This window comes from Quercus suber, unplaced genomic scaffold, assembly GCF_002906115.3.
Source record: "Quercus suber isolate HL8 unplaced genomic scaffold, Cork oak 2.0 scaffold_196, whole genome shotgun sequence".
Lineage (NCBI taxonomy): Eukaryota > Viridiplantae > Streptophyta > Magnoliopsida > Fagales > Fagaceae > Quercus > Quercus suber.
In genome coordinates, this window is record NW_027069654.1 from 501,069 (window position 1) to 510,806 (window position 9,738).

Below are 9,738 nucleotides of genomic sequence, written 5' to 3' on the forward strand. Positions count from 1 at the left end.
TGTTTTTTGTAATGGGTTGTGGCTGGTGGAGCTAGGAGTGTGCAACCAACCCACCAAAGTAGGCATACGAGTTGTTACATAAGACCAAGCATTCACAGAGGTTTTCAAAAAATATAACTTTTAACCACTCAAAAATCTATTTTGTGAGTGTTTGGACTCACGTTTCCTCACATTTGCCTTTTTTTTTTTTTAGCACGTATAAATAGTAACTGCACTGTTCATGCACATGAATTCACTGTGCAGGAGACAAAGTGCACTGTTCATGCACTGTTCATGGGTCTCACGAAAATATTCACACATTTAAAAATTATTTTACTACAGTATTTTCAGTTTAAACAAAAATAAATTGTATCCAAGCGGACCTTTTATCTATTTTAACAACTCACTAGACATGAACAAACTTAAAAGAAAGAGATGCTAATTTAATAATAAGAGAAAAAAAGAAAAAATAATTTAATATTTGCAACAATTTTGTGCCACAGCTTACTATATAGTTGTGATTTGTAAAAATATAAGGTTAAATCATGTAAAGACACATTTTTATCAATTACAACCCATCAGGCGAGGATTTGTGGCACAAAATTGTGCCAAAAACGTGTCCCTGCATTAGTCTTTAACAACTCACCACGTAGGCCCACATGGTAACCATAAATTGAGCCTTTTGATTGAGTCAGTTCTCACTCCTCAGTAGAAATGGCTCCAAAATCTAGCTCTGCAATCGTGATGTGACGTTTGAAAACCTTTTCAAAAGATGGTATATGCTATTGTTACACAGGCGAAGAGTTTTTAATCAAAAATTAATTCGATCAACACGAATCAACCGAAAAGGAAAAATATCTTTTTTTTTTTATTTTTTTCTTTCGAAGAAGAAAACTATCTATACAAAAACAAAAAACAAAAAAAAATGATATCTCCGTAAAGTTTGACTACCGATGTGATTTAGACTGTGTTTGTTTTGTGTAAATTGTTTTCTGGAAAATACATATTTTTCAGAAATGTTATTTTTCGGAAAAGAAAAATATTTTTAAGTGTTTGGTTGAATTATGAAAATTGTTGTGAAAAATATTTTCATGTGTTTGGATGTATTCTAAAAATGCTATTTTTCGGAAAATTTTTCACATTTTCTTAGCATCCAAACAAATTTTATTACAAAAAATTTCAACATCACAACAAATTCCGGCAATAAAAACACAACACCACAACAACAACAACAACAATAAATTCCAGCAACAAATTCCGGCAACAACACAACAACAACAACAACAACAACAACAACACCAAATTCTGGCAACAACAACACAACAACCACAACACAACAACCACAGCAACAACAATCAGTTCATCAAAAAAAAAAAAAAAAACGGAGAGATCGAGGAAGACGACGATCGACGGCGCGGCGCGGCGCGGTGCAACTCGCCGGTGCGAAGAGCACTGGGTTCGAAGGAGTTCGACGATCGACGATCGACGGCGCGGCGGATCGATTTTCCGGAACTAGATTTGCTCGTTGCAGTGAGGCAATGGGGACTGGGTTCGTGGGTTCGTGGTCGCCGGCGATGGTCTCTCGGCTTGGATCGGCGGTTCGTGGGTTCGTGGCCACCGGCGATGGGCGCTGGGCGCTGGGCGCTGGGCTTGGATCGACTCCGGCGCTGGGCTCTCTCTTTCTTTCTCCCTTTCCCTCTTCGTGCTCTCTGTTTCTTTCTCCCTCTCCCTCTTCGTGCTCTCTCTTCGTGCTCTCTGTTTTTGGGTTTTCCGGAAAATAGGATTTGAAGTGAAAATAGGAACGGAAATCAATTTCACCTCTGACCGATAGTCAACGGAAATCAATTTCCGGAAAATCGATTTTTCAGGTGCAACCAAACGCCCGTAAATTCAGAAAAGCATTTCCGAAAATGCTTTTCACCCAAAACAAACACAGCCTTAAAAATTAAAATCAAAGCCTCTAACCATCGAATTAATAAAAAATTAAGACAACATCATTTGCTTTATATGAGTGCTAGGGTCAGTCATTGGTAAGAGTTTTTTAAGCAGCTATGGAAGTTCCGTAATGGGATGCATATGGACTAAGCATTGCGTTTATTTATGTACTTGCTAGTGTTTCTGTCCGTTAGCATATATACCCATATTATATGGATCTATTTTCCTTTCCTCTTATTTTTCTAATCTGACTAGTAAAGATAAACAATAGTATGATGCCTCAGATCTCTGCACAATCCATTAGACGACAACAATTCCAATAGAACTCTTTGGAGTTCGGACAATGAGGATTTTGTCTGCCAAAAATGCTTGTGTACGCAAGTTTACAATCTTATTACTAATTATAGTGGTTCAAATTGTGTCTTCGTTTTTTTTTTCCTTTTTTTTGAGAAGCTGTGTCTTCGTTATAGTCTCACCATTGTTGTATTTTCTGCTAAATATTTGGTGTGGGTCACGAGTCACAAGGAACGGAAGAATCAATTAACTTTGTTCACGTGTATATCCTGCATCAGGTGGACAGTTCACATCCAGCCCAAAAGGTCTCAACATTTCATCCAAGCCGTAAATCTTTAAAGCGAAATTCATGAACTCTGCAACAAGGCCTGGTAAATAGATCAGGTAACGGGTATATGCTAAATTGACTTTAGGTTGGAAACGGGCCAGATTCACTTATGACACGTCACATCAATTTAGTATAACTCTATGTTTTCATAGACAAAAACCTTAAATAATTTATTTTAAAAAGTAATAACTTGAGTAAGACTTGCAAAAAAAATTCAAAAAATTAGATAATTACATAAATTCTACCTTGTTAGAATGTGAGATAAAGCTAAGAGAATAATAACTAGATTGTCAAAGTTTACTAAAAAAGAAAAGACTTCCAAGCATAACAGAATTTATACTCAAAACCAAAATTTTGGGATTAAGACTTTCTTTTGTATAAATAATGATTTTGTTTAATATTTTTTTGTAATATAAATGGAAAAAAATTGATATAAAAAATAAATGAATAATTAAAACTTCTAGCTATAAATTATTTTATATAGATTTTTCATTCCTTTGTTAGCAAAGTTAGAAGATAATTTTTTTTAAAATTAAATAAATAAATATTAAAATTATAGTGGTTTTTTGAATAAAAATTAACATTATGGTCAAGTACTATATGCAACGACATACGATAGTTGATAGATAACAATCTTGGCCAAGGGAGTTCAAAGATTTACAAATTAAGGTTAAGTGATAAATAGTGTGAGAAGGATTGAAATATGTGCAATACCGTATTTAATGGTTGAAATTAACACTCTGTATGTTTCATTGTAAAATATTTTCAAGAAAATATTTTACACATTATATGGTGTTTGTTTTGTTGTAAAAAATTGGCCAACTGTATAAGGTAAGGCAAAAATGTATAAAATGTTTTACTCTTAAAACAAGTGGAAAACATTTTACATCTTCTCTCACACAAACCCATCTCCCACATAACCCAGACCTGAGACCATCCACTAGCGCCACCCATTAGCGACTCCATATTCATTGGTGCCTTCGCCTACATCGGTGCCACCCACCACCGGTTTTCATGTTCGAGTTTTACTTACTTCTAATGCCAATTTTAGTAACAATGAAGAATATGAAGTATAATTAGAAGAATGGGTTTTTTGGGTCTAGGTTTCACATCTTGAGTCGTCGTTGGTCTGATCTTGGTTGTGGAATCTTGATAGTGGGTGGGTTTTGTTTTTGTTTTTCCCCTTATGAATTTGGGTTTTTGTGATAGTTTGTGGGTTGTAGTGGGTGGGTGAGTGGTGTGCTTTTTTTTTTTTTTTTTTTTTTTGCTTTTCAATTTGTGGATTTTGGTGGTCTTTGGATTGGTAGTGAGTGGATTTCGTTCCCCAAACTTCAATATTGTTTTTTTAGATCTAAGTTTCTTTATTGAGAAGTGCTATGTTTACAACATTTTTACAATATTTTCACAACAAATCATAAGTGGTTAATTGTTATTGGTTTAAATTTGAATTTAGCACTAAGATTACTTTTTTAACTAAAAAATAACAACTAGTAACAACCTGTCACTTAAGATTTGTTATAAAAATATTGTAAAAATGTTGTGAACATATCATTTATTTTTTATATTTTATTGTTTGAGCTAATTTGAGTTTGAACTTGATTTATTGTTGTGTTTTTTAATTAAAATTTGAAAATTTCAGTTTAAATTGTTGAGAATTTTGAGTTTGAATAGTTGGTGAAGTGGATTTGATGAAATTTGTGCCAATAGGGTAGTGACTGGATTTGTGGTGCTTTGACTGAGTTGTATTTGCAGTTTCAAGTGGGCAAAGTCTGGTGACACAACCTTTGTGCACAACTCGCCCACGTGGCGAGTTATGGTTGGTGGAGAGGTGACCCACCATTACCCTTCCACCAACTACAACTCGCCACGTGGGCGAGTTGTGCACAAAGTTGTGCATATAATTGTAGCACTAGAACCACTATTTCAAGTGTGATCACATCACTTCAAATACCTGAAAATTTATTTATTACAAATTTTATATATATATATATATAAAATATTTAAATTAAAACAAATGGAGTATAAAACTTAAAAAGTTCATTTTTAATCTTATCCTTGAGTCAATTTTTTTTTTTTTAACTTTTTAATATTTTTCACCTGAATAATGTTTACTTTTCACCAAAAAAAAAAAAATGATAACAGTTCTGGATCCAAATTCATGTTACCAAAGAGGAAGATAAAAGTAGACCGCATTTGTCACGAGTCACGAGTGTAGAGTGCGTGGATGGTCTTCAAAAATAGTACGGACTTCAATAAAAAAAAGATTTAAACAAAGATGCGAGAGGAGATCAGCCGAGATGAATAGAAACACACGCGCGCTGTGACATTCTCTCTTTCGGTATATTTAGGTGGCGTTTGAGTACGCGTTCCTTGGTTACGTTTTCTGCGTTTTCTTTTTTTTTTCTTTTTTAATCCTGGACGCGCGTCGGGCACTGTTTAATGTCAATGAACAATAGTTTTAGGTCTATGGACAGTGCTAATCGCGTGAACAGTAATTTTTAAATTATTTTTAGTTGAATTTTACTAATGTGTGCGGCATACATTAATTTCTATTTTTGAAAAAAAAATTTGAAAATTAAAAAAGTAATGATAGTTTTTTCAATTTTTAAAAAATATTTTCAAAAATAGAAAGTTTAATGTGTGTTCTAAGAACACACATTAATCAGACCCTTTTTAATTTTCAGTTTTCAACTAATAACTATTAATTATTTTTAATTTTTAATAAATAACTATTAATGTATGGATCTAGTTAATGTGTGCTGGGCACATATTAACAAATTTATTTTTAGAAAAATTTTATTAAAAATTGAAAAAATTGTCAAAATTTTTTCAACTTTTAATAATTTTTTTAAAATTAATTTATTATTATATACCCTTAATACATACATTAGTAAAATCTTTAATGTAATATTGAACAACTTGCCAATCAATATACTTTAATAATAATACTGTAATAATTCATCTATCGACTATTGGGAGAAAAATCTTCGACTCTACACTCTGCACATTGAACAAGTGAGGAAAAAATTGCATAGTGTAGAGTCATAGACACCACCACTTAGCCTAGAATGGCAGTGAGATTCCCTTAACATGTGAATCCTGTTCTTTTTTATGGGATACAGACAACTCGTCCCCCCCGACCTCTCTGACATGTCCTCGAAATCTGAGCGCTGTTTGTCTTCAATCAACTCACTCACCTCGATACATTACCTTTTTGTATTTACAGTTTTAACTTTTACATCTACCACCACCCACAACTCTCCCTATCAATTTCTCTTGGTTTAAGAAAGAACTAAATTTATTAACAAAGCTTATTATAGTCAGAGTGATATAGGCCCACATTTTGTTAAAAGGAAGAAAGGTAACATTAATCCCGTTGGCGTTGGGTCATTGTGAGTGAGTGACAGTCTATGTTCCTTTTTCTCTATAAAAACCATGTCTTGCTAGCTGTTAAAAGAGGGGTCGAGAGACGAAGGCAGTTTCTTCTTACGGTCCTGCTTAAGTCCCTTTCCTACTAATCATCAACCTCTCCAATCTGCAGCCATGGAGGCAATGCTGAGATCTTTCATAGCTCTTATGCTCTCCACTCTCATGCTTTCCCACATTCCAGGTATACTCTATAGCTCTTGATCTCTCACGCGCATCTTCTTGTTTCTGATCTTAATCCCAGCAATGTCACTCCATTTGTGAGCTCATTCTTCACTTTTTTTACCTAGTGCTTTCAGTTAAGTTCTCAAACACACACACAAAACGCCCGGACCCTGAAACGTTTATTTTTTAAGAAATCTAACAGTTTTCCCATCCATATGAACCGTTACATTCAATGCCAACTCAACTAGCGTCTAGCTAGTATGGTTTTTATTTTTAATAGAAGATAAAAATTTTACTAGTTTAATCGAAGTATTTACGTGTGAAGCTCTTTTTTGCAAACTTGAACTTCAGGCTTTGCCCTCTCACATCTCACAAATGACTTATATTTGTGGAGTAACCGCGGTGGTTATTAACGCCAAAATTGTTCCTAGTTGTTCTAGATATAATATCCTAGTGGTTGCTTAAGCCAAAGGAGATCCATAAGCTTTTGTATTCAAAATTCATAACCAGCAATTTATGACCACCCGAAGAGTTTTTTTCATGTAACTTCTTGTTGTGACATGTGTGAGATCGGGAAGTAGTGCACACCTACACTAGCTAGCATAACATGCAACAACAACAATAATGTCTTAGTTCCGAAATTTTTTAAAGTCGGACAATGAATTAGTCGACCACATACAATTTTAGTCTTAGGACGCCTCAACAAGCATAGGTCCATTTATTAATAAAGTCATTAAATTTTACTTTACCAAATCATAGAAACAAAAAATCTAGTGTGCTTAATTTTTGTTTTATTTGTTTGTCACAGCTGAGGTCTCGGCCACAACCATAACCCTTTACAACAAGTGCACACATCCAGTTTGGCCAGGCATCCAACCAGGCGCAGGCAAGCCCATCTTAGCCCGTGGTGGCTTCAAGCTCCAACCAAACAAGGCCTACTCTCTCCACCTCCCTGCTCTATGGTCCGGCCGCTTATGGGGCCGCCACGGCTGCACCTTCGACGCTTCCGGCCGCGGCCTCTGCGCCACTGGTGATTGTGGCGGCTCACTCTTCTGCAACGGTCTAGGTGGAGCCCCACCAGCCACACTAGCAGAAATAACTCTTGGAAACGAGCAAGACTTCTATGATGTAAGCCTTGTTGATGGTTACAACTTGGCCATTTCTATCACACCCATCAAAGGATCAGGCAAATGCAGCTACGCTGGGTGTGTTAGCGACCTCAACATGATGTGCCCAGTTGGGCTTCAAGTTCGGTCCCATGATAATAGAAGAGTCGTGGCTTGTAAAAGTGCTTGCTTTGCGTTTAACTCTCCGAGGTATTGTTGTACTGGGAGCTTTGGAAGTCCTCAGGCTTGTAAACCCACAGCATACTCTAGGATTTTCAAGGCGGCTTGTCCTAAGGCTTACTCTTATGCTTATGATGATCCTACTAGCATTTCTACTTGCACCGGTGGCAACTATTTGGTCACATTCTGCCCTCACCACCGTTGAATAATCGGATCAGATGCTTATAGTTAATTGCTGATATAGTAATGCTAGTTCGTTTTGTTATTGGTGTTTGTGTTGGTTAGTTTATGTGTCTTGTAGCTAATTTGGAATAGTGGAAACTTATATTACCATTGGTACTGCATTCTGTTTACTTGAAGACTAATGGCTTTTGATTATATATCCTTTTGTATGCTTATGTTTTTTGGTAAATCAAAACTCTCGCACTTCTCTATGAGCTGAAAGGCCTGCCCACTGGGGTGTCCTTATTGGGCAGGAAAAATTTAGCTAGTCCTTGCTCCGGCTCTCACAAAGTGGGCGGGGCCTTATCATAGGGCTCACCCACTTTGAGAAGCTCGGAGTATTGCTCCAAGACTACCTTTGCCTGTGTTTCTCAATTGGGCCTGTCATATTTTGGAATTAGTGCAATCGCAATGGGCTGATGAAAAATATATAGCAAAATTAAAAAGAAAAAATTAGCTAAACCAAGTTAAAAGCTGTGCCTGTGTAAAAAACTAACAGATGAATATTATATCAATACCTTTATTGATATTGTTGATCGCAACATCAAAATAAAATTATTGTCTCTTTGAGGTCCTTCGGCAATGAGAACTGCTTTGCCATGGGATCGGCAATGACATTTCCTCAGCTTTGACGAGTAGAGATTTTTCAATTTGTTCATCCATGCTCATCAATGCGATGAAAGTTGTTTAGGATGAAGAGGGTTTTGTTGGAGGTCGGCGAGTGTGGTAGAGGAATGAGAATTTTGAACTGTATTGTGGTTTGTGTGGTTGGTGTAAAAGAAAAACACATTGTGCCATGGTATTCACCACCTAAAAAAAAAAAATATTGGGCCAAGGGCTTAGGTCCAATAAGTGCCATGTAGGTAGTCCCAATGTCATAGGAAACCCGCATTTATGATATGTTTGGTCGGAATGATTTTAGAGAGGGTGAGAAAAAAAGAAAAGAAAAAAAAAAGTGAAAAATAGAAGAGAAAATGTGTGGGAGGGGTGTTTGGGGGTGTTTGGTTGAAAGAGGAGAGAGGAGAGAAATTATGGGATCTAACTATTTTCTCTCCAAATCTACCAAAAATAAAAGTAAAAAGTGAAATATGTACTTTTGATAAAATTGTCCTTCCCACCAACAAGCATTTTTTGTCTTTTTCTTCTTTTTAATTTGTTCGTATCTTTTATTACTCCATTGTTCATTGGTTGTGGGTTGCTTTTACTTTTCTCTTTTTTTTGCTCATCTCACTTATTGTTTTTTTTTTTTTTTTGTTTTATGTCTCTTTGAGGTCCTTCGGCAATGAGAACTGCTTTGCCATGGGATCGGCAATGACATTTCCTCAGCTTTGACGAGTAGAGATTTTTCAATTTGTTCATCCATGCTCATCAATGCGATGAAAGTTGTTTAGGATGAAGAGGGTTTTGTTGGAGGTCGGCGAGTGTGGTAGAGGAATGAGAATTTTGAACTGTATTGTGGTTTGTGTGGTTGGTGTAAAAGAAAAACACATTGTGCCATGGTATTCAGCACCTAAAAAAAAAAAACATTGGGCCAAGGGCTTAGGTCCAATAAGTGCCATGTAGGTAGTCCCAACTCCCAATATCATAGGAAACCCACATTTATGATATGTTTGGTCGGAATGATTTTAGAGAGGGTGAGAAAAAAAGAAAAGAAAAGAAAAAGTGAAAAATAGAAGAGAAAATAAGTGGGAGGGGTGTTTGGGGTGTTTGGTTGAGAGAGGAGAGAGAAGAGAAATTATGGGATCTAACTATTTTCTCTCCAAATCTACCAAAAATAAAAGTAAAAAGTGAAATATGTACTTTTGATAAAATTGTCCTTCCCACAAACAAGGTCTTTTTCTTCTTTTTAATTTGTTCTAATCTTTTATTACTCCATTGTTCATTGGTTTGCTTTTACTTTTCTCTTTTTTTTGCTCATCTCACTTATTGTCCTTTCTTTTCTTTTTCTTTTTTTTTTCTTTTGTGTGTGTGTGTGTGTTTTAATAGGTGGTTGTTTAGAAAATTGTGCTTAAATAGGACACTTCATTGCTCAATTAGTAGTCACGACGTGTATGAAATATATTAATTAAAATACATTCATAATTGCATGGTTAAACTGAGTTT

The 9,738-nt window shown here is 35.6% G+C and overlaps 1 protein-coding gene across 1 annotated transcript; it reads left to right on the plus strand.

Annotated features, from left to right (window-relative positions):
- The first annotated feature begins 5,967 nt into the window (after window positions 1-5,967).
- Window positions 5,968-7,772, plus strand: LOC111993320 (thaumatin-like protein). Its single transcript, XM_024025164.2, has 2 exons — window positions 5,968-6,146; window positions 6,936-7,772. Exons 1-2 carry the CDS (start codon window positions 6,080-6,082, stop codon window positions 7,616-7,618), a joined length of 750 nt encoding a protein of 249 aa, XP_023880932.1. The 5' UTR covers window positions 5,968-6,079; the 3' UTR covers window positions 7,619-7,772.
- The last annotated feature ends 1,966 nt before the right edge of the window (window positions 7,773-9,738 follow it).